The sequence below is a fragment of the Hordeum vulgare genome, chromosome 1H (assembly GCF_904849725.1).
Source record: "Hordeum vulgare subsp. vulgare chromosome 1H, MorexV3_pseudomolecules_assembly, whole genome shotgun sequence".
NCBI lineage: Eukaryota > Viridiplantae > Streptophyta > Magnoliopsida > Poales > Poaceae > Hordeum > Hordeum vulgare.
The window spans coordinates 14,707,592-14,731,030 of record NC_058518.1 but is presented as its reverse complement, the minus strand read 5'-3'; the positions used below and the strand labels follow the sequence as shown (position 1 = coordinate 14,731,030).

The following is a 23,439-nucleotide window of genomic DNA, read 5'->3' as shown; positions in this document are numbered from 1 at the left end:
TTATATATGACATGCATGGTACTTCGTGTCGAAACTTCTTACTATTTCCTTTTCTTTTTTTTGTTTTTTGTAGATTATGACGACACGGTACTTTTGTGTCGATTAAGATCCCATAATTTTCTTTCCTTGGGATAGATTGTTGTGGCCCACTGAATCCTGTAGAGTTTACTTGTGTCAGTACTCGCATCAGTTTCGGTCATGGCTAGCTAGGCTGATTGGTGGGGCAACCTGGAATTGCAATTAAATACACAGATGATCTATGAAGATAGCCCTTCTTAATGATGATTTTATGTATCAAACGTCTCATGCCTGCTCCAAATGCCACAAGAAACAGTAGTATCTCTGGATCTCTTCTTATTAGTTTCCTTAATCTTTTCGCGAGGGGCATCTAACGCCTTTCGCACTTACTTGCAACGCCGGTATGGTGTCACAGATGGCTCTTCCAGTCAAAAGTAGCCAGGCTAAGCTACCATCAAGCAGTGGCATCCGAGACTGGGCATTAAACAAATCCAACTCCGCATGTTAAAATGAGCGGTTATCACCGATGATTGGTTCTCGGGGTTGCTTGCGTCCACACCGCACTGGCTTGATTGGACTGAACTGATCAACAATTGCTGCTTGATGTAAGCAAGAAAGTAGCCTGGCTGAGCTGCGCAATCCTCCACTTTCTACTTTTCTAATTCGCAGCTTGTTTTGAATAGTGGCATCCGTTGCTATTTCAGACAGTACTCGAGAGTTTGTGGCGTCTCGGTTTGTTCCACGCAGTGGAGGTGTTTGATGGGCATCAAATGGAATCTTGCCCCTATTCACACTTCAGGGATGAGAGGAGGAATTACTAAGCTAAATGATGAAGATTCTGTGCCATGGATCTCATCAGACTCTTGGTTATGTGATGTCTAAACCTCTACGGACAGTAATTAGTACCTAAGGCTAAATTAAATAGCCTCTGGGAAATCCATCATGTGCCTGCTTCTCAGTACTACTCCTACTACTTAAGATTCTTCAGATCAGTAGTAGCACTACTAGTAGCACAAAGGTGACAACACACATTTCTTTCGAATCTGTTCGCTGCGTCCCAAAAGAATTCGCAAAGGCCGGTTGGCAAGGTAGTCCTTTGTGAACCCTGAAGCAACATGATCCCTCGGTGCCGACGATACGCTCAAGTCGTCAGTATTATAAAAAGGGCCAATTATTCTCTGCTCACCAACTGTCCAGTTGCTGTGGAAGATCAGATAACTTGCTGAACACACACACACATTTGCATGAGAAACAGAAACGGCCAATTTGTGGTTTGCTACATAGGTAGAGCTGCTACTATCTACAGGTTGCCGATGATTGGTGTTTCGAGGTTCGAGTTCTAGTCGTACCGGCAACTTGAGCCCATTGGTTTAGTAAGTAATAATCATCACCCTGACAGCACATAACATGTTAACATAAGTTACTTCCTGTGTCCATCTCAGGTCTGAATCTAGCTTGGAGGTTGCGCTGCATCTGCCGTTCCCCGCATAATTGAGCAAAGATACAACTTTGCTTCCCTCTCAGAATAAACAACAAGAACAAACCCGCTATTTGCCGCATAAAATGGTCAAAAATAGAAGTTTGCTTCTTGTTTTGCCTCAAGATTCAGCAACATCTGCATCAGAGATTCCCGAACCCCTATATCACCATATCAAACCTCTGCGGATTGTTTAAACTGGCACACGGTTTCGGTGCCCAATTGCTCACAATTGCTTGTGTTGACTTGCTTGCTATGCTAGTTGAGTAGATATATCCGATTTCTTGGTACCGCAGAACCAAAGCAAATGTTTGGTACCATCGTGGTAAAAAAAAAGAATGCTCGCTTCGCAAAACATGCCGAGCACAACACATACCAATAGAATATAAATTGGAGAAACAATGTCAACCATCATTTCTGAAGGGGAAAAAAACTATAAAGGCCGGTAAGATCGACCGAGCGGTTCCAGTTTTCTGCATCCACTTTCCGAGTAAGCAGTGTGCTGACCACCGAACGCGCACAAGAATCTGCCAGGGAAGGGGTCACTACTTTAGGTACTGCTGACTGATTCCAAAGGTTAGCCAGTACACAATATGATATGATATTAAGGCGTGCGTCACCGCCTGAGATCGCGGTTTGGGGCCTCGAAGGGGCGGCATATTCCTTGATGACTCAGGGGGGCAGAGTTAGCACCACTAAAGCAACCCCTTGCTACTTAAGAGCCAACACCCTCCTAATTTTATCAAGAATTGAGATATGAGGAATCAGAGACAGCTATAATTCTCATTGATTTTCTCAAAATCTTGAAAAAATTGAACTGGACTGGCAAATCAGAAAACAATGACCTGCTATAGGCTAGGCAAAGTAGTGCCCTCTTCAGAACCCTAAGATACTGCCTAGCTTGTTGATTCAGTTCGCTTGCCACGTTCTATCCACTTCGATTATGTGGCGCGCCTCTAATCTGCACCAAACACTATTTTTTTTTTAAAAAAACAAGTGTGGAGCTTTAAAGCAGCCGTGAGTTGTATAATTGGAGCTAGTAGTGCTGTGATGCAGCTAAGCATCACTGCAATTGTTTTATCCATTGAAAGAGAAATATCTGATTAGCACAGCACACAGGTTAACAGAGATGCATGACTTTTTTAGTAGAATCAGTCGTAAGCAAGGATTCCAAAACCGGATACAAGAAAATACCGGTTAAATACAGGCGGTAACTAGGGTTTTTTTTCGTACCGGACAGTTTCAGCAATCAAATTTAAACTCAAAATATGGAATTATTTTTTTGCCGTGTTGCTCAGAATAAAATTCCAAATACCTTTTTTGGGGTTTGTTTGGTGCAACCGGTGCATCTGATCTTGGTTTCCCTATCAAGTAGTGTTTGGGACTTCTGAGATTAAATATACACACAACATATATCTGTCATGGTACTCCCCGTGGAGAAATATAAGAGCGTTTACAGAGGGAGTACAAATTTTTGAAGCATGGGAAAAGGAACAAATCCAGTGCTAACAACGACAACATGCCAAATTCACTGCCCGATTTGGATTAGCTACATGACATTTGCCTCTTTTGTTTCGTTTCTCGAGCTATGTTTTGAGTTGAGATTTGGAATCTTGTAACACAGTAGAAGTATGTTTTTTCTACATCCCCAAATTTTTAAGAATTTCCGAACAATTCTAAATAGGGTAATCAGGGTCGGGATGCACCAAATATGATCCAATTTTTATGTTTACGGTACCCCCAACACGCCCTCCGGGAAAGGATTATGTTCCTTTTCTTTCGATGGGGTTAGGATCCATCTCACCAAATTGCAACATAGTGGGGTTATGTGCGGTATTTGCGAGGCGCCAAAAGCCTCATATGTTAACAGAAACCACCTACCCAAGAAATAACCGAAGGTGAATTTTGTTTCTTTGTTCTACTAATGGATAAAGAAGGCAATTGAAAGTTGACAAACACAAATCATTGTCATGAACAACCTGTTGCTCTCATGAGTGACAAACTGGGTGAGCCAAACTTGCTTTTTGAAAAAGAGTTAAGTCGCTGTCAGAGAAAAGAGCAGCAGCGGGTTGCTGCGTTCGAGGCTGGAACTCACACAGTTCGAACCTCCCTCCCAGGCTAGGAGAGGGAGAGAGAGAGAGCACTTTGCTTCTGCCTGGATTTTTCTAGGGTTCTTGTCGCCCTCTCCACGTAGGTCGCCACCGGTGTGATGCGGACGGCACTGCATCAACTTGGAGTATCAGGCATAGTTAGTGCAATGCACCTACATATACATACATGTCATCACACACATACACAAAGCAAAGTGGTCACTAGTGATTGATTCAGTCAGCATCCAGTAGTAGTAAGCACATTTATGTTGACATCCTAGTGCTTTCTAAGATCTCAGATTCTTGCATAGTATTTGTTTGGTTCTCCATTTGAGTCGACGAACCAATTCCATCTCCAGTAACTTTTCCAGATATATCTCTGAAACCAAATGTTAGTTTAGTTCGCACAGGACCAAAATAATGGTTAGAACAGAAGATTTCGGATACTACGAATTATTCCTGGTATTAATAAGCTGTAATACTAGCAAATACAGTGCACATAGATTGGTTATACTGGAGTCTGGAAATTTCATCACGCAGCCAAACTTTTCCACCCATAAAGAATATACGACGCAGTCAAAATTTGATAAGGGTAAATGGAAGATACAAGATTGCTCAGTAAATTGTCTCTTGATCATGCTAGTGAGGAACCATTTCCTCTCCTTCACAGGAGAAAATTCTTCGTGCGCCCGAACGAAGGGCACTAACTACCAAAAAGCAACTGGTCCACCATGATCATTTGGCCATGTTGGGGCACTCTGAGGAGAGATGACCAGCTATGCCGCATTCATAGCACGTCCTTCTCTTCTTTTTCTTTGGAGGCGCCGAGCTTGTGTCGCCACTAGGTTTGTTCTCAACAGAAACAGCTGAAGGTTCCATGCTTGAGCCACCAACAGGTTTAGCTTCCTCAGGACTAATCACAGTAGCCTTCTTGTTGGGGCAAGCTGATGAGAGATGACCGGAGATGCCACATTCATAACATTTCCTCCGCTTTGAAGGTGCTGAAGTTGATCCATCGTCTATTTTATTCTGCTCAGAAGCCATGTAAGGTTCATACTTCGGTTCATCAAAAGGCTGTGTGTAGTTAGAAACAACCTCAGGGGCACTTTTATTTGGGCAAGCAGACGACAGATGGCCAGGAACGCCACATTCATAGCATGTCCGTCTCTTCTTCGATGCTGTTGTGGCTGACTCAGTATTGGCCTTATTTTCATCAACTATGACTTCAGGAGCACTTTTATTTGGGCAAGCAGATGATAGATGACCAGGAACGCCACATTCATAGCATGTCCGTCTCTTCTTCGACGATGTTGTGGCTGAGTCGATATTGGCCTTATATTCATCAGCTATGACTTCAGAAGTCTTTTTGTTGGGGCAAGCTGACGATATATGGCCAGGAACGCCACATTCATAACAAGTGCGCCTCTTCTTGGACAATGCTTCAGCTGAATCGACATTATCCTTATTTTCACTAGATATGACTTCAGAAACCTTCTTATTAGGGCAAGCAAAAGAGAGATGGCCAGGAGTGCCACATTCATAACATGTACGGATGCTGTTCTTTGATGAATCTGAAGTTGCATTGTCATCTGGTTTCTGGTTTTCTTTCTTTGGAACAGCACATCTGATTCTGGCTGGTCTCCCCTTAATCACGTTCTGGTCAAGCTTCAGAGCAATAGCAAGAGATGTGCTATCAGAGAAATCAACATGTGCAAACCCTTTGAATTCACCTGTCTCCTTGTCTGTTCCAAAACGGATGGATGAGATCTTGCAATCAGAAAAGAACTTCCTCAGATCATCCTCTGTTACGTCCCAAGCTAGGTTTCCAACATATGTCCTATTGTATCCCTCTATCATCTTTGGTGCAAAATCTTCCTTCTCATGGTTGGATTTGACCTTTTCGCGGTTAGCCTTGTAAGGCTGGACTTTCAAAAGGAACCCTCCCCTGAGATTATTTAACAAAAATGCTGTCACTTATGAATCACAACTGAAACAAACAAGGGTAAACATTAAGGACATGTGCTTACATATCTGCACCATCAAGAGCCAATGCCCTTTTTGCGGCGGCGTCAGTCTGCACAAGAAAACTCTGTCAGGCTCCAACTTCCAAACAACTCTAAAAGCACGCTGCTGATGAGACATGTGAATTATTCATGACTCCTGATAACAGATTAAGAGCATCTTGTGGTGGTACAAGCTGACTCCAATGGACTAAAATGAAACTAAATTGTACTCCCTCCTTCCCATTATCCAAGGCACCTAAGCTTTTCTAATTTTTCCCAATTTGTAAGGTGTGCAAGGACTAAGGAAATCAGTTTTCCCTTTAATTGGCCATTCCCTGGAAACCGATGGTGTAGTTTCCTGAAAAGGGGGGTCGCTAACTGGCATCTGCTTGCCTGCAAAATGGCATCTGCTAATGGCTGTTAGAGAATATCGTTAGGGAACTGAACGTCTCCTATAACCGTGTGGTGCAACAACTAGGCTGTGCTAACTTCCGTGCCAAAAGTTTAGGCGCCTTAGATAATGGGAAGGAGACGTTCATTGGTGCAAAATCTTACTTCTCATGGTTGTACCAGCACTGCTCAAAAGTTGTACCACAAGATTCAAGCTACAGGCATATTCTCCTAACAATGAGAATGACTGAAACATGCTGCTGATGAATCATGTGCGCTACCAAGCAGATTAAGAGCATCTTATGTTGGCATCAAGACGACTCCAATGGATTACAAAAAATTAAATGGTCGACGAGAGTTCTGCTCAGAAGTTGTAGTAACATAAGACACAAGGGTACAGCACCACTTACCACCAAAAGACCTTAAAGATGAATGCCCTAGAGGTTTTGGAAATAAAAACCAAAAAATTCTACACCAGAACAGTGAAAAAGTCAGACTGCCATGCGTACACAGTTAGTTCAACCAAACGCCAGTGCCATCAAACCTTAAACATTCAGTACACTAAGAAGATGTCTTGGGGTGAATTAAACATGTCAGCATGAACAGGAACGCAAGACTAGAACAAAGGGTACTGTGTTGCAAAGCTGACCTTGAATGTGAGAATGGCAATACCCCTGAACTTCCCGGTGTCAGGAAAAGTCATGCAGTCCAGCGCAGTGATACTTCCGCATCCTTCAAAGAAACTCCTAATGTCATCCTCAGATGAATAGTACGGGATGCCACCAACATACACCTTCTTCATACTTTGCTCACTGAAACAATGAAGCAAAATATTAAACAGCTGCCAACATCCTATAAGAACCTGATCTCCAGCCTGTCTACCGCACTCCTTAACAATTCAATAAACATACAACCAGAAAGCAATAAATTTGTAATATCATTTCACAAAGAAACTTCCGGACCAAACAGTTTTTTTGTGGAAGAAAAAAGCTCACAACAAAGTCTGATGAGCAAACAATTTCTGATATACTGTAAAGTTATTGCACTATTTGAGTCAACAGCAAAGCTAGACAGTCCAAGTCCGAGCAACTCGTAAATATGCAAAAAGGCCCATCCCGCTATACCATTCTAAGTCACTAACTTGCTGCGTTATTTTAATCCCTCTAATTATTTGCAGAAACAGTGTCTTGTCTTACATGCCTCTATTCTGTGACATCTTCAGTCCTCATATCTATCTAACGAGAAAGGAGGTACTCAAGAACCAGAACATCTATCCTTTACAGCTTTAACTCACCTATCTCGCGGCACAATTGGATTGTCGGATACACCTGCCTGGCCAGCCTCTTCTAACTTAATTTCCTTCACCTCTTCTGACTTAATTTTCTCCGCCTCTCCTTCCACCTTCGTGACGTCTAGATTGTGTTCACTGAAACAAGAACAAAAGTCATTACATAACCGATGTCAATACAAGGACCAGAACAGGTAAACACCACCGCCTCACACCTCATTGAGATTCAGCATGCCAAAAACAACACTAGAAGTCAACTAAAGTGCCACTTCACAAAATGTTAAACTGTTATCTTCCACCATGGAAGGCATACAAAACGTGTTTTTCTCAGATCAAAGCCAAACTAGATGGTCAGATAGTTGCTTTCATACTACAGCATTTACAATGTTATGACTACCTCTGAATGATAAAGGTAAACAATCCAGACCTCACTAGAGCATTTACAATGACCCATCGCCTATAATCACTGCACGGCTATTCTGAGCTCAACACATTTTATGAGCTCTACCAACATGTTATGCAAACTATCGACGATCTTCTCTTTGCAGCAATGGCATCTTAACATCAACAGCTCAACACATTTCCTACTTACATAGTTACATGGCATGAACATGACAACAAATGAGGCATTCGAGAACAGAAGCACCAACCGTTCGGAGCGTCAACTCACCTGTCGTCTGCCACGGCAGGTTCGGCGGCGGCCGCTTCCGCGTCCTGCTTCTCCGCCTCATCGTCGGACTTCTTGTTCGCCGCCGCCTCGGCCTCCGTCAGCCTCCTGACCCTCCTCTTCTCCTTCTTCTCCTTCCTCCTCTCCTCCCTCCGGCGCTCCACCTCCGCCTTCTGCGCTAATTCCGCCTCGTCCACCACCGCCGGCTCCTCCAGGTCGCCAGCACCGTCCGCTTCCAGGCCCAGCTCCCCCGGCTCTCCGTCAGACTTCTTCTTGCCCGCGGCCGCCTCCGCCTCCGCCAGCTTCCTCGCCCTCAACTTCTCCTTCTTCTTCTTCCGCTTCTCCTTGTCCTCCTTCCTCCTCTCCTTCCTCCGCCGCTCCGCCTCCGCCTCGTCCACGGCCGGCTCCTCCGTGGCCGCAACGACCACCGCCGGCTCCTCCAGGCCCTCCGCATCCACCTCATGGTCCTCCGCACCCACCTCCGGCGGGGGTGGTTTCTTCGGGGACGCCTTCTTGTTCTTGGCGCGGCGGGGGCCCGGGCGCTTGGGGCGGGGCCGCTTGGAGGACACGAGCCGCACCTTGATCTTCCTCGCCTCCGCGGCAGCCTCCCCCTCGGCGCCCCCGCCGGGGAGGAGCGCGTGGAGCTTCTGCCTCAGCTTCTTGCGTGCGAGCACCATGGTTGCGGCAGCGGAGGAGGAGTCGGCGGCGGCGAGGGTTCTTGCTCCAGAGAAAGAGTAGGCCGAGGCAGAGGCCGAGGCGAGACGGCAGGGTTTATACTGGGCCGGGCTGGTACGGGCCTCACATCATTTGATCGAACGTGCGGTCCGGCCCATCAAGGCCCGGCCCGGCCCGGCCCGACGGGGGGAAGGATCTTGCCTTACCCTAAAGCCGGCGAGGTGGAGCGGCATAGGGAGCGAGCGAGCGAGCGAGAAGGATGGGAGGGGGGAAGATGTCGGCGGCGGCGGCGGCGGCGAGGTGGGCGGAGGGGTACCCGTGGAAGGAGAAGCTGGCAAAGTACAAGGGGGAGCTGAGCAAGGGGGTGTGGGGGTACTGGGAGCTGGGGGCGTGGAAGCCGCTGGGGATCAGCGGCCGGCAGCGCGCGCGGCTGCGCAAGGAGGTGCTCCTCGCCGGCGAGGACTGGGCCTACGACCCGCCCCGCGGCGAGATGCGCACCAAGCGCAAGGGCCACAAGGTCGACCGCATCGCCGCCGAGAAGTAAGCAGCAGCAGCAGCAGCCCCCCATTTCCCTCCCCCTCGCCGCGATCGATCGATGCCTGATAAATTCGGTTTCTTCGTCTCTGCAGGCGCGCCAACACCGTCGAGCTGATGAAGAAGATGCCGCAGATGCTCCTCGACTACAAGGTTCGACTCCTCGTCTCTTTTTTTTTTCAATCTGGCATCCATTGCCCTGCTAGCAAACTGCAACTGCGTTGGCAATCCTTGATGCGAACGTACAGTAAATGCTCCTGGTGCCGAGCAACAATCCTTGTATTGTATGCAACGTTTGTTTCCCAGCTGACATTGTATGCAACGTTTGTTTCCCAGCCGATATCGGTAGCTTGGGTTCGATGATTTAATCGTCGGTGTTCATTGCTCAACATTTGTCTGGATTGCGGAAATCCAGTTCTGCTGGTTGAATGGGTATATGCAGATTAGACACCTTAGATCGGATTAGTTCGGGGAAGAAAAATCCTATTCGAGATTTCCTTTTTTTTTCTCTTTAAATTCAAGTCTGATGGGCGTAATGTTTTTCTATCTACGACAAACAGCTCGTTTATTCCGAGGCTGACCCAAATTTCTGCCTGTGTTTTTTATTAACTACTCCCTCCGTCCCATAATGTAAGTCATCTTTTGACACTACACTAGTGTCAAAAAACGTCTTACATTATGGGACGGAGGGACTGGTACTTTATTCCGATGTTTCAATTGTCAAATGCTTTGGCAATTTCCCCCAGGTCGGATGAAGTAATGCAGTTTCGAACCAAATGATCAGTGTCCTAGTTATATCAGTGCATAATCGGCTGTAACCATAGCCATAACGGAAGTCATGCGCACTGCAGTGGACCTTGCTTAGATAAGCCACAAGAAGTTAACTAGAAGGGATTTCAAACCAACTAGTGTTATGATCGGCACTTGCTCGTGGATATTACTTGAAAATCTACATTTAAGTCCCATTTCTCCCAAACGCAGCTTATCTCAGTATGAGATACTTAGGATGCTGCTGGGCCTTTAGTTGCTGCCATACATTTAAATCAGCGTAGTTGGCACTCTAGATTTGTGCAACAATCTCTAAATGCCAATAAGCTTGCTTGTAAGATGGGCACAACCTATTTTGATCAGGCTGCTAGGATGGCGATGGAGCACCTGGAAATAAACATATGAGCTGGCAATTGAATTCCTGGATAATTGCTATGTTCATGGGTCATCTTATGATCGAACATGGATAAATTAATAATGGCTTGATTTGGAAAATATATCTTCCCCTGGAAATTATGCTGCTAGTTGAATTGAATTCTTACTTAAGCGTTGCATAACTTTTGTGCTTTACTTTGCATGCCCTAAAAGGAAACATCTGACTGGTTATCCTCTTTCTGTGTTTGCTCGAATTGTTGTTTCTACAGAAACGCAGATGGGATAAGAAGATGAAAGAGGAGGAGGCGGCGGCGGCAAAGGCCACTTAGGGGACTGGCCTGCTGGTGGGGACTCTACCGCTTGCTGCAGCAATCGTGAAGGAACTCATAATATATTCTGCATACCATGAAACTAGTCTCCCTTTTTGTTTGATGATGAGGCCAAGCTGTTGATCAGGGATGCTGCTCCTCCTGAATAAGGTCGAAGGGAGTGTAATGTAGGAACCTCTTCATAGGGTGATTGGCTTGTGGTTTTTTTGCCTTGCTGGTTTCCGGCTCTCCTGACACCTATGACAATTTGTAGTGCAGATTTTTTTTTATTATCCTAAAACATTGGTCATCACCTAATCAAGATTCTAGCTTGGCCCAACCTGCACTGAACTCCACCTGTTTGCTGGAACAGATTAATAATGAGTGTGTGTGTTAAATCATACTGTAGCATGTAACTGCAGGGTTTCTTTTGTGTGTTCAATTGTGGCAGAGAAGATCATCCAAGAAAATATGTCTTGTATAGAATAAAACATGAGACCTGGCTTCTAAACACCATATTACAAATATTTTTCCTTTGGAAACCTGGGAGGAAGGAAGAGTGTATGCCAGTATATCCATAGAATAGAATTACTTATGGATTCTAAACACCATATTCAGGAATAATATGCGAGTATATCTGTAGAATAGGATGACATATCTTGGTTCAGTAACCAGTGTACCTAAACCTTAGTTGTTGTCGTTGTTGCCCGTTCAGAGTAACATAGGGTAATTCGTTCATTTGGCCATGTCAATTACGTTGTCTCGTACGTATGTCTGAAGGGTTGTTGCTGCCCCTAACAGGCGGATGATGCAATGGCATCGTTTTTTGTTGCATGGGTCGTATGTTTGTAGTTGCCTTCTCTCACGGGTGGGGAGCTTACCAACAGATAGTAATCACCCGCTAAGATCAAACAGGAAAGCACCCAAGAGCAAGTCAAATCATTATAGCCGAACCGACACTAAATTGAATGTGAATGGGTGGTACTCCCTCTGTTCCCAAGTATTTGTCTTTTTAGAGATTTCACTACAAACTACATACAAATGTATATAGATATAATTTAAAGTATAAGTTTACTCATTTTGCTTCGTATGCGGTCCGTAGTTCAATCTTTAAAAAGACATATTTAGGGACGGAGAAAGTATATGTTAGCAACCCCTACGCCTAAGCATTCCGCAAAGTTGAAAACTAAATGTGGCTCCTTTGTCCCTTCAAAAAAAATAAAATGTGCCTCCTTTGATCCCAAGTGGTGCCAAATGGCCTTGACATCATCATAGTTTGTTCAGGTTGACATTACCGAACCTCGTCAAATAGATCGAAAACCTACATCAAGTTGTTGCACCATTTGTCAGAACTGGATCGTTATTAAGGTCATCTCAGCCACGCCACGGAAGGAGATTGGTCGCTTAGCATCATAGTGGGTTGGGTCCCTAACCACCTTCAACCATAAGAGTTTGGCGGCTGCTACAGATCAAACGTCTGCCGTTGGATCCATCCCCTTATAGCCGATGGATGGGTCAATGCGAGCAACCACGCAACCGCGTCATCCATGGGGAAGCAGCCGCATGCTCACAACAGGAGTCGCGCCCCTCCTCCCTCGCTGGCAGCGCAGTAAAGCTCCAAGCACGCATGGCGATGCTGCATTGTCGCACCTGACATCGTCGGCAAGTGCTCTCCGCTGCAGCACCGCCAACTACATCGCAGCTCCATTGCAACCGTCGGTGAAGCTCCATTGCAGCCGCCGGTGAAGCTCCATTGCAGCACGCCCCGCTGCATCGCAACTCCAGGCACCGGTGAAGCTCCATTGCAGCACCACCTCCTGCATCGCAGCTCCGGACACGCCGTCGAAGCTCCATTGCGGCCGTGGGTGTAGCTCTATTGCAACCTCCGACCCCCTTGCATGCGAGCTGCTGCGCGGCAAGCTGCGTTGCAACACCGACAACGAGCTTCATTGTAGCATCGACGGCGTGATGTGGCCGCCTCCAGACTCCCTTGCACGAGAGCTGCTTCTAGCACCTGGGGCGAGCTTCGCTGTAGCGTGAGACAATGTGATGTGGCTGCCTCCGGCAACTGCGCCTCCATGTTGCGTTGCAACGCCAGCGTGGTGTGCCCCCAACTCTGGCCTTCCTCTTCCCGCTGCCGAGTTGCAGCACCGACGCGAGTGGTGGCCGTCATTCTTCCTTTCGGATCGCAACAACGGTGCACGGTGGTTGGAGTTCTTGCTCTCCCAACACAATGAAGAAAAAGATTTAGAGAAGGGGAAAATAGAGGAAGAAGGAACAAGTGAAGGAAAGTGTATGTCGTGAAAGAGATAAGGCTGCGAGCATGGAGGGGAGGCGGTGGTGGCGGGGCACGTGTCACACGGAGGAAGTAGCTTAAGATGGAGGAAAAATCAGTCAGTTGATTTTAATACTTTTCCTAAGAGTTTTCTTACCCCAACCTCGTCAAAAACTAAACCTTCATCGCCCCTCTTATCTCCGATTTCTTGATTCAAATCTTTGTTGCGGAGGAAGTCCCGTTATATACGGGCGTCGAGCATGCAAAAACATCCGCATTTACGCAACTAAAAAGTTTGCTTACACTCCGTGCAAAAAAGAAGGAGAAAATATGCAACATTGTTATGCAAGTGGCACAACAGCACAGCCAGATGCCACATATCAGCATTTCGCTTCCAGTCCAACAGCAAAGAAAAATCTCAAAATATATACTCCCACTGTCCGAATAAGTAAAAGTGGATAATAATGGATATATCTAGAAATAAAATACATTCGGATAAGTAAAAGTGCTTAATAATGGATGTATCTAGAAATAAAATACATCTAGATACATCCATTCTTCCGACAAGTATTTCCGGACGGAGGGAGTATTGAGGAAAGAAAACCCTTAATCCTCAACAAGTATAACCACAGTGCTTTCACCTTTGCTGTCACGACTCCATGTACTTATTTCATTATCGTCATAGTTTACTTATCTTTCTCCAAGGTGGAGCAAGAGGAACTTCAAAATTACAGTACAACCAGACTGGTTGTAACAAGTCGCGAGAAAGAAGGAAGAGAACTTGTTATGCCACAAGCTAAGCCTAGCTTGTCGATTATCGGTCTCAACCTCGGGTTACATTTCCTTTTTTAAAGATTAAACCTCAGCTTACACTTTTGGAAGCACCGTCGTGTCATATGGGGTTGATGGTTTAACCTAGAAAAACAAAAATGATAAAGTCCGGTGTAAGATTAATCAATTCCCAGAGTGATCGAATAGCATTTCAGTGTTATCGGGATTTGAGATATTTGATTTGATACTCCCTCCGTCCCGAATTAGTTGCCTTAGATTTGTCGTATCTAGGTGTTAGGTACACCCGTATCTGACAAATCTAAGACTACTAATTTGGGACCGGAGGTAATAGATGACATAACATGGCAGAACAAGCAAAAGGGCATACCGCAAGAAACCGTGTGAGCAAACTTGCGCTGCTGGGGTTGAAACCCTCGACGGGCTTTCCTTCCATGCGTGATGCATGCAACTGTTTCCTCACTGTAGAAGCCAGTGACTGAAACAACAAGTTCCATAGGTAGATCACAGGTTTAGATGAAGTCAAGCGATGGGCCAAATGGAGCAGAAAGACTATATGCTTTTGAATGAAAAATGGAAATATTGGAGAAAGTAAATATATCATGAACAGACCTTGCCCAGCTCCACTCCCCACTGGTCAAACGAGTTGATTCCCCATATGAAACCCTGAACTGCGATCCGGTGCTCGTAGATGGATAAAAGCTGAAAGGTAGACAGTATTATTAGTACATTTACAAAAACAGTAACAGGAGGATTTTGAAAGCACCATGCAATCTTGGAAAGGGCAAATAGAAGAAGAGAGTGCATAGTGACATGATTGCTGATTGAGGTCTTACAGAATAATTTATGTAAATTATGCATTTCATATGGGCTTCGTGAAGGTGGAACAAAAACAGCTACTTCAACCACCTTGCACAGCAAGATCATAAGCAAGAAAAAATGAGGAGGTCGTGCAAAGTTTGTGGTGGAAAATATGTGCAGCTTCCAGCAGCAAAATGTGCCTGACAGATATCAGCTCATCTCTACTTTGCTTTCTCGAGTCTAGTACAATAATATTTAACTAGGGGAAGGGACCAATCAACATGAACATGATTAGAACCCTGTTGTGAGAAAACTGGAATCTTATAATTTCTAAATGGCACATTATTTATACGACATATGCAGAATCTTACTGGTGAAAAAGAAAATAATATATACTGAATTCAGGGTTGAACAACTTGCAACTTCAGATGAGTATAGAAAATGTAATCGGTATACCTGTCCAATCTCATACGCGGATAGCGAAGACAGCAAGAAACTCAGTGATGGCCGGTTGCCCTGGAAAGTCTGAAGACACCAAGAGGCCAAGAGTCAGAAAGGTAACATTTATGGTGAGAACTGAGAAGCTTGATGCATTAAAATAACCATAGTCCACATATAAGAAATAAGTGAATCGTCGTCACCTTATGAGGGATAAGATTTTCGGGAACTTTCTCGCTGTGTAATTGTTCAGGAGTCTGAAAAGATGTAGTCAACTCTAATAAGAAACCAAAACAGTTCATGAAAAGCATGTGCCCAAAATGCTGTTGAGCTATTTACCTTTCCATAAGCAAGTGCATCAGGCTGAGCAAAGAAATTGGACATCAATTCATCATGATTGCTAACAGTTTCCCCTGAGAAAGATGCACCATGTTTGAAAGGGAATTTGAGAAAACCATGAGGCTAACAGGCTGCATCTTATGTTTTCAACTCCAAAAGCGATCTTTCAATGTCATACCTTTCAAGTAAACGGGCTGCTGGCTTTTTATGACACCGATAAAATCACAAGGAATAACTCTTCCCTGGCAGTGGAGGTACAACTATTATCAACAACGGCGCAGATTCATTGAAACATATGGTTGTTATAATTTATAACGTATAAAGTAATCAAGTACCCAAGAAGACAGATGTAACACACAAATCACTATAGCAACATTGAGATTATGAAATCCTAATTTGTATGCCTTTGCATACTTCAACAGTTGAAATGTTGGGCCAATGACCATTAAGGTCATGACTTCGCAGAAATCATGAGGAAAATATTTTGCCTCCGTTTCAAAAAAAAAAAAAAAGACTTCGCAGAAATACCAACTGTGTCGTCCAAATCTCACTATACAGTTCAATTGCTACAAATCGCAAACCACTACAGCACTTGGCAACATTACTAGTGAATGTGAAACTAGTATTTACCTGATGGATTAATTGATAGAAGCTGTGTTGCCCGTTCGTTCCAGGTTCACCAAAATCAATTTCACCAGCCTCATATGGAAGTCGAACACCATCAATGGAGACACCCTTTCCGTTACTCTCCATGCTAAGCTTTACAACATAAGTATGCATATGTTATGATTAAAAATGAACAAAAGAGAATTTTCAAGATGGCAGCTGTTAAAAAGCAAAGCTAGTAATGTACCTGCTGAATATGTGGTGCTAGTTTCTCAAGTGCTTGAGAGTATGGCAATATTGCCTAGAAACAATAATTAGAGAAAATTGAAGTGCTCAGATGGAGAATTAGGTATAAACTGTAATAGGAAATAACAAAACAATGGGACTGAGTGGCTCACCCTAGCCGGATATCCGAGAAATGAAACATTCCATACGCTCAACAAACCAAGGAGTACCTAAACAGAAACGAAAGACCCTGTTACAAGAATGGTTAATAGTTGACATCACTGATCCCCATAAACAACTCACTTACAGGTATATTTTTCTCAAACGAAGATGTGTGGAAGTGGTTGTCAATGCTGGAAGCACCCTCCAAAAATCTTCAGAAATAAAAGAAACCAGGCAGGATCAATTATCATCTCCGTTTACAATGCGAACGAACATTTCCAGACTTCGGCATTGGCATTGGAATTGTCGTTGACATTTTATAAATAAGTTAAACGCAGATTATTTACTTAAATCCTATTTGGAGCTTCGAGGGGCTTGATGTATCCTAAAACCCACCAAGTCTAACCTTCAAAGGACGAGGGCAGAAGTTTGACCTTTCTATTTAAGTGGGGGTTTATGGCTTTATGTTACCTGGATAAAGTTGTCCCAGAGTTAAAATCATCTAACATGTGTTTACATTGGATGCTTGAGCACTAAACTATTCAAGATCCTCCAAGCAGCAGATACTTGATATTTTTGTGTTAATCACAAGTAGAAATCGAAAAATAAGATAAGTTAAATTCTTCTGGAACACTACACATCTTACACACATTTCCATAATACTGTGAAAGAATAGTGCAGCTGTCTCGACAAATTTTGCTGGGAAAAGGTATCATCAGGTCCAGTTCTTTTTTTTCTCGTCAGAGATGTCTTTGTATCGTTTTTATACCCACAAGGTTTAGTCAATGGCGATGAACACAGATGCGTAGTATCCTTTTTGTAGAGCACCCGTAATATTGTGACAGCTGTCATGAATGATTATGCATATATGAAGTACTTTCTCTAGTCTGAAACAGCAAAAGTTCATCCTGATTTAAGCAGAGATAATTCTGAAGGTAAATTATGCGTTTATTTTCTCATGAGACGAAGTGTTACAATTATGCATTGGAGATTTGGAATTTATCTCAGATGAGAACGGGTTGATAGAATTTTGGCAATGACACCAGGACAATGGGTCATGAAACTCACTTGTTGACCAGACAAGTGAGATGGGCATCTCTGAGGTTAATTTTCTTAGAATTGTTTACCGCCATGACCCCTCATCTACTGATCTATATGAAGTTAACTAAGGAAGCACTAAGGCACAGACTCGTTTGGTAGTCATGAAACTGAACTGATGATTTAAAATTGAAACAACTAGTGTCCTTTATACTTCTATTGCCTATTGCCGAAACATGAATTTAACTTCAGGGTGTAAATATAGGTTAAGATAACATACTTCTGGACAATTGGAAATCCGTACTGAAGAGATAAGGGCAGAACACCGACAGCACTGCAAACTGCAATATTTGACTAGAATTATGACGCAGAACATAAGATATAGTATTAGTAACTTTACTGAAAAGAACAGTTCTCACCACTATAGCGGCCGCCAACCCAGTCCCAAAATGCAAAAGCGTTGTTAGGGTCAATTCCGAACTCCTTGACAAGCTTTTTCAACAGAAAAGGTACGGTTAATAAATTACCACATTAGAAACAGGGTTCTTGACGAAGAATATGGCATGGGGAATGCTCTAACAACTTAGCCAAACATGTTACACTTAAACATGGAAAATGCATTGACAGAACTTCAGATGTATGAAAACCGAATCTGATCATCTGAAAATTGGCTAGAAAACTAAAAGATTGAAAAGTACCTTAAGATTGGTACTGACAGCAATCATGTGTTTGGAAACAGCGTCGGGTCTGAATCAACAAATTCCACATAAATCACTGAACAATAAGGGTTCACAGCGCGACAAACGATGTTTAAGGTATTACAAAGACTAACCCAAGAGAAGAGACAATCCACTCCTTGATAGTTCGAGCATTTAACATTGTTTCAGCTGTCGTGAAGGTCTTTGAGACAACCACAACTGCACATTTGTTGGACAAGTACGATCAGAACTTCCGCCGATATTTGTAGAACCAGAGAGAGCATCTGTGCTGAGAGTTAATACTAGTGAAACATGATGATTACCAAGAGTGGTTGCAGGATCTAAATCTTTGATGCTCCGTGCAACATCAACAGGATCAACGTTTGCAAGACTGCAGCATAACCACAATTGAGCAGAGATTACTAGATGAAGAGCATATTGGACGGTACGAGAAGTCAAAAAATATAGCCACTCAATCACAATATTCAAGGAGGCACAAGCAGAAAAGACACAATATTGGTTGATCACATATAAATTTTTGAGCATATATAGTAAGTGCCAGCACAACAGGTATGCCAGGTCCCAGCGAGAGAAACACAGAAACATTCCCCAAGTAGAAACTTACAATCTCAGTTGTCGGCCTTTGGCACATTCTGCTGCTTCCGGGTCTGAAAAATAGTAAAATTTCCACGACATATATCAGATCAAAATCTGGCAGTAAATAATCTCAGTCTCAGGTTAGAAGACCTAGAAAAGGAGTGGATGACATGTTCCTTTACCGGTCTGGAGAGCAGTATGCACAAAGAGAGGCCCAAGGAAGCTACCACCAATCCCAACCGAGACGACATTTGTCAACGGCTTCCCAGTCGCCCCAACCTGCATCCCAAGAAGTAGCGGCGATCAACGTCTTACCGTTTTCTGCTACATCTGACGAGTTATTAAGAGGTTTGTCCGCAAATTTTACCCATGAGCCGCTTCTGAAAGTCTCTGAAAACTGCTTGATTTTATCCTTGACAGCCCAAACTTCGGGGACCACGTTCAGACCGTCGCTGTTTATGACGGCGTCCCTCGGAGCCCTGAGAGCCACATGGAGCACCGATCTGTTCTCCGTGCTATTGATCTGACAAGCAAATGAATCGAGTCAACTGAGACACGTGTTCCTTTGGTCCCAGATTACATATGTTACCAACGGTACAGCTTAAAGTACAGAAGTGGTCAGCGAGACATATATGCAGATAACATCTTGCCACATGTGAGTGACGCGATGGAATAGCTGAAGGAGGGCTGCGGACGACGACACCGACCTTTTCGCCTTTAAACATCTTGTCGATCTTCTCCTTGAGCTTTGCGGCCTGCGATGACGATCCCGAATTAGTCTCCCCCGCTTATTATTACAAGGACAAGAGGCAAAAGGGGATATAATCGGGCGGGCGTGACTCGCCTCTGCCAGCTTGAAGAGCTTGTCGACGGTCTCGGTGGTGGCCTGCTGCCTCGCGTAGTCGAGGAAGACGCCCTCGAACTCCCTGCCAAATCCAATCCGATCCGATCCAAGGAATCGACCATCAGCCTCTCAGAGGCACGCGGGGGAGCAGAGCAGAGCAGGCGGGGGCATTGGGGGGAGAAGCGGGGGGGGGGGGGGGGGGCTTACGCTGTCATTGCCTTGCATCGGTCGGCGTCGGCCATGAGGTCGCGCAGGTGCGTCTTGTGGATGGCGCCGACGTGCGCCTGCGGGCGGTCGGGTAAGGAAACACAGAGTTCAACTCAATTCGATTCAATCCAATTGGAAGCACGCAGCGGAACGGGAGGAGGGAAGCCGCACCTGGAGGGCCTTCCACTGGTCGGTGTCGGAGATGAGCGCCGGCGACGCCATGGCCGATGCCGCGGACGGAGCGAGGAGAGGACCTGGCGGGGTTGAGGCGGAGGATAAGCTGGTAATTTCAGCCCCGACAAAAAGGAATAAAGAAGGTGGATGGATGGATGGATGGATGGATTGGGGAGGGAGGGAGGGAGGGAGGAAGGAGATAAGAAGGGCGGAGCAATCGATTGAGATCGCCCCGAGGCGGTTACCCCCTGGAGGACGTCGACGGCGGGCTGGTTGCTGCCGGAGAAGGGGGCGCACCGCAGGTGGAGGGAGATGGCGGATCGGTGGTGGAAGACGGACAAAGAGCGGAGGAGGAGGAGGGCGTGTAATATAATCGGCGTGGGCGTGGGTCCGTGCCGTGTTTGCGGGGCCCGCCTGGCAGAGAATGGCTGGCCACCGTCCCTCAAAAAGAAGGTTTAAATATGGGATACGGACGCCAAGAGCGGCTGCTAAATTTTTCTTCTTTCGATTTGATTTGGATTTGGAAACCGGAGGCTGCTTGCTGCTTTCTCGTCTCGTCTCGTCTTGTCTTGGGAGAAAAGAGAAAAGAGAAAAGGAAACCAAACCGGGGGCTGCCGCCGCCGCCGCCGCCTCCGCCTGGTGAAGGGGATGCGCATACGGCTACGTGGTGGGCGCCTGCGTGTCATACACCCGCTAAGGCTGCTGGCCATAGCAAGGATAAATTAGAGGGTGCTTGAATCCAAGAGACTAAAACTAGTCTGACTAAAATTAGTCTTTTTAAGAGGCTAAAGTTCCAAGCACCCCTGACTAAAGAGAGGCTAAAATCTTTTAGTCAAGGGTACCCCTACTAAAATGTGCATTAGTCCTCTCTCTCCTCATTTAACTCCTCGTGCAAGTTCTGGATTGGAGGGTTTGAAGGATAATAAATACTCGTTAACTTGATTTTAGTCTCTTTAGTACTTGGATCCAAGCATGGGTGAGGCTAGCAAGTTTTAGTCTCACTACTTTTAGTCATGGGACTAAAACGTATCCAAGCACCCTCTTAGGTAGCAGCAGTATCATGTATTTGGGGCTATCAAACATGTTGTTGCGGTCCAATTAAAGAGGAGAGAGAGGATTACAGTAACATATGTAGATATCGTAACATGTTAAATGATATGCTGCTATGTGTTATGCATGTCAATAAATGAGGTCATCTATTATAATACTAGTTTATGATATTGTGCATTACGAAGGTAGTATCACATGCATGATACTCTCCACTGTCGGGCCCTTGGGACAGGGGGTACCCAAGCCCGTCGGCAAGGCCGGCCCTGGGCCATGGCAGCGAGTGCGACGGACTAGGGCCCTTAGGACAGGCATTCTAGAGCAGCAGCGTGGGATTTCTATTCTAGACAAAGAACGTGATTCAAGAAGACAAGCAGTCAAGCATTCAGTCAGGGACCTGCAAACATTGCAGATTCAGGTGTTCTCTCTCCTTCTTTTTCTGTAACCATGTTGCAGAAAAAGCATTTATCTGGTTGAGCGAAACGAAAAAAAAGAAAACTATTGATGAATTCATTGGAACTTAAAAGGGTGCTATTCATAAATTCATTTTAAAAAAACCCACTGCCGAGAATCCACAGGTATTAGCTGTTGGTAGTGTTGGAGAACAACAATCTCATGAAAACTTAGTTGAGGAAAATGCTGTCATTGAGGATTCTACAAGTTTGGGTAGCCATGAGAATGTATCTAATACTGAAAATCCTAAAGAGGACGAAAAAAATCTTCTAGTTTACATATTTATGACCCTAGAACTTGGGAAATTCTTCACAATAAATCAAGAGACGTTCTAATATAGAAAGGGCCTACATGGGATTTAAATCTTTTGTATCATCCTGATGAAAATGGCAGGCATTTTTCAAATGTGTACTACTCAAGAAATCTAAGTAATGGGGAGGTTAGTGATAGGAAATGGTTGGTGTACTCTAAGGATGCGAATAAAGTTTATTGTTTTTGCTGCAAATTGTTCAAATCGGAAGGCAACAGAAATTTGTTAGCATGTGAGGGTCTAAGTGATTGGCAACATCTTAGCCAGAGGCTTAAACTTCATGAGAATAGTATTGAGCATATCACTAACATGAACACTTGGAATGAGGTAAGGCTGAGACTAAATAAAAACCAAACAGTTGACAAAGATTTGCAGCAAGAAATTGCAAAAGAAAAAGAGCAATGGAGACAGGTTTTAATAAGAATTATTGCTGCTATGAAGTTTCCTGCTAAACATAATTTGGCTTTTCGAAGATCGAATGAGAAACTTTATCAAGATAACAATGGCGAATTTTTGTGAATAATAGAAATGATGGGAGAATTTGATCCTATAATGCAGGACCATATTAGGGGTATTCAAACTAGTGAAATTCATCATCACTATCTTGCCCATAAGATTCAAAATGAGCTGATTGATATTCTTGCACAAGGTGTTAAAAACACTATCATAAGAATAATTAAGGATGCCAAATAATATTTCTCTGTAATTCTAGGTTGTACCCCTGATGTAAGCCATCAAGAACAAATGACTCTAATTGTGAGGTGTGTAAACATGTCAAGTAACACTACAAAAATAGAAGAGTATTTTCTGGAATTCTTGAAGGTGGATGATACATCTGGACTAGGACTCTTCAATGAGTTAGTAGGTGCCTTTAAATATCTTGATTTGAATGTTAACGATGTTAGAGGTCAAGGTTATGATAATGGTTCTAACATGAAAGGAAAACATCAAGGTGTTAAAACACGTTTGCTTGAAATAAATCCTAGAGCATTTGTACATGCCATGTTCCTATCATAGCCTCAATCTTACACTTTGTGGCATGGAAAAATCATGTAGCAAATCTATTACTTTCTTTGGAGTTGTGCAACGAATTTATACACTGTTTTCGGGTTAATTCTACTAAAAGGTGGGAGGTATTGGTTAATAAAGTTAAAGATCTAACGTTGAAACCTTTGTGTGATACTCACTGGGAGAGTCGGATAAAAAGTGTCCAAGCTATCCGATATCAAGCTCCTCAGATATTGTTAGCATTGTTGGAATTGGAAAGAACTTCTAGTGATGATCCAAAAACTAAGAGTGATTCACATTCTTTGGTTACCGCACTTAAGAGTTTTGAGTTTTTACTTGGTATGGTCATTTGGCATGACATTTTATTTACCATAAACGCTATAAGTAAGAAGTTGCAGTCTAAGTTTGTTTGCATTGGCATTACCCTTAAGCAAATCGAAGGTGCGATCTCATTTTTTCAGAAGTACAGAAATGATGGTTTTACATCTAGTTTGAATATTGCAAAATCTATTGCAACTGCCATGGGTATCGAACCTAGATTTCTGACAAAACGTCGTGTTACGAGAAAAAGGCACTTTGATGAAAACAATAATGATGAAGGAAATGATAAAAAATGCAGAAGAACAAGCAACCGAGAAGGAGTCGTTTAGAGTTAAATATTTTCTAGTCATGATAGATGTAGCGATTGCTTCACTAACCAACAGATTTGAGGATTTGAAGTCGTTTGAAAGTATATTTGGTTTCTTATTCAACTCCAAAAAAATTGAAGTCTTTGGATGATAATGAACTTAGAAAATGTTGCACTAAATTTGCAAATACATATTCTCATGGTAGC

General features: G+C 44.0%; 3 protein-coding genes across 3 annotated transcripts; 1 reads left to right on the top strand and 2 right to left on the bottom strand.

The window, feature by feature from the left end:
* Nucleotides 1-4,112: 4,112 nt before the first annotated feature.
* Nucleotides 4,113-8,706, bottom strand: LOC123448724 (phragmoplastin interacting protein 1-like). Its single transcript, XM_045125744.1, has 5 exons — nt 7,937-8,706; nt 7,273-7,404; nt 6,628-6,790; nt 5,613-5,659; nt 4,113-5,530 (listed from the first exon to the last, which is right to left on the bottom strand). The coding sequence occupies exons 1-5, from the start codon at nt 8,608-8,610 to the stop codon at nt 4,321-4,323; spliced, it is 2,226 nt and encodes a 741-aa protein (XP_044981679.1). The 5' UTR covers nt 8,611-8,706; the 3' UTR covers nt 4,113-4,320.
* Nucleotides 8,707-8,833: 127 nt separating this feature from the next.
* LOC123448805 lies at nt 8,834-10,994 on the top strand. Its single transcript, XM_045125859.1, has 3 exons — nt 8,834-9,148; nt 9,238-9,295; nt 10,555-10,994. Exons 1-3 carry the CDS (start codon nt 8,868-8,870, stop codon nt 10,612-10,614), a joined length of 399 nt encoding a protein of 132 aa, XP_044981794.1. The 5' UTR covers nt 8,834-8,867; the 3' UTR covers nt 10,615-10,994.
* Nucleotides 10,995-13,457: 2,463 nt separating this feature from the next.
* On the bottom strand, nt 13,458-20,141 carry LOC123448641 (glucose-6-phosphate isomerase, cytosolic). The gene is made up of 24 exons (XM_045125633.1): nt 20,032-20,141; nt 19,784-19,866; nt 19,613-19,689; nt 19,406-19,487; nt 19,269-19,316; nt 18,929-19,084; nt 18,744-18,840; nt 18,590-18,632; nt 18,288-18,355; nt 18,099-18,183; nt 17,965-18,013; nt 17,686-17,758; nt 17,547-17,607; nt 16,374-16,440; nt 16,240-16,296; nt 16,089-16,142; nt 15,866-15,994; nt 15,414-15,477; nt 15,236-15,309; nt 15,100-15,153; nt 14,915-14,983; nt 14,270-14,359; nt 14,028-14,135; nt 13,458-13,783 (listed from the first exon to the last, which is right to left on the bottom strand). Exons 2-24 carry the CDS (start codon nt 19,832-19,834, stop codon nt 13,736-13,738), a joined length of 1,704 nt encoding a protein of 567 aa, XP_044981568.1. The 5' UTR covers nt 19,835-19,866; nt 20,032-20,141; the 3' UTR covers nt 13,458-13,735.
* Between the last annotated feature and the right edge of the window lie 3,298 nt (nt 20,142-23,439).

What these genes read in the sequence shown, in the direction of transcription:
- LOC123448724 (XM_045125744.1), bottom strand. Translation starts at nt 8,610, where the DNA reads ATGGTGCTCGCACGCAAGAAGCTGAGGCAGAAGCTCCACGCGCTCCTC. An exon ending in CCAATTGTGCCGCGAGATAG is followed by an intron (nt 6,791 to 7,272) that starts GTGAGTTAAAGC and finishes TCATTGTTTCAG; the next exon opens with TGAGCAAAGTATGAAGAAGG. An exon ending in TTGCCATTCTCACATTCAAG is followed by an intron (nt 5,660 to 6,627) that starts GTCAGCTTTGCA and finishes TTTCTTGTGCAG; the next exon opens with ACTGACGCCGCCGCAAAAAG.
- LOC123448805 (XM_045125859.1), top strand. Translation starts at nt 8,868, where the DNA reads ATGGGAGGGGGGAAGATGTCGGCGGCGGCGGCGGCGGCGAGGTGGGCG. An exon ending in GACCGCATCGCCGCCGAGAA is followed by an intron (nt 9,149 to 9,237) that starts GTAAGCAGCAGC and finishes TCGTCTCTGCAG; the next exon opens with GCGCGCCAACACCGTCGAGC. An exon ending in AGATGCTCCTCGACTACAAG is followed by an intron (nt 9,296 to 10,554) that starts GTTCGACTCCTC and finishes TTGTTTCTACAG; the next exon opens with AAACGCAGATGGGATAAGAA.
- LOC123448641 (XM_045125633.1), bottom strand. Translation starts at nt 19,834, where the DNA reads ATGGCGTCGCCGGCGCTCATCTCCGACACCGACCAGTGGAAGGCCCTC. An exon ending in CTGTCAGTACCAATCTTAAG is followed by an intron (nt 17,759 to 17,964) that starts GTACTTTTCAAT and finishes CTGTTGAAAAAG; the next exon opens with CTTGTCAAGGAGTTCGGAAT. An exon ending in TTCTCGGATATCCGGCTAGG is followed by an intron (nt 16,143 to 16,239) that starts GTGAGCCACTCA and finishes TATTGTTTCTAG; the next exon opens with GCAATATTGCCATACTCTCA.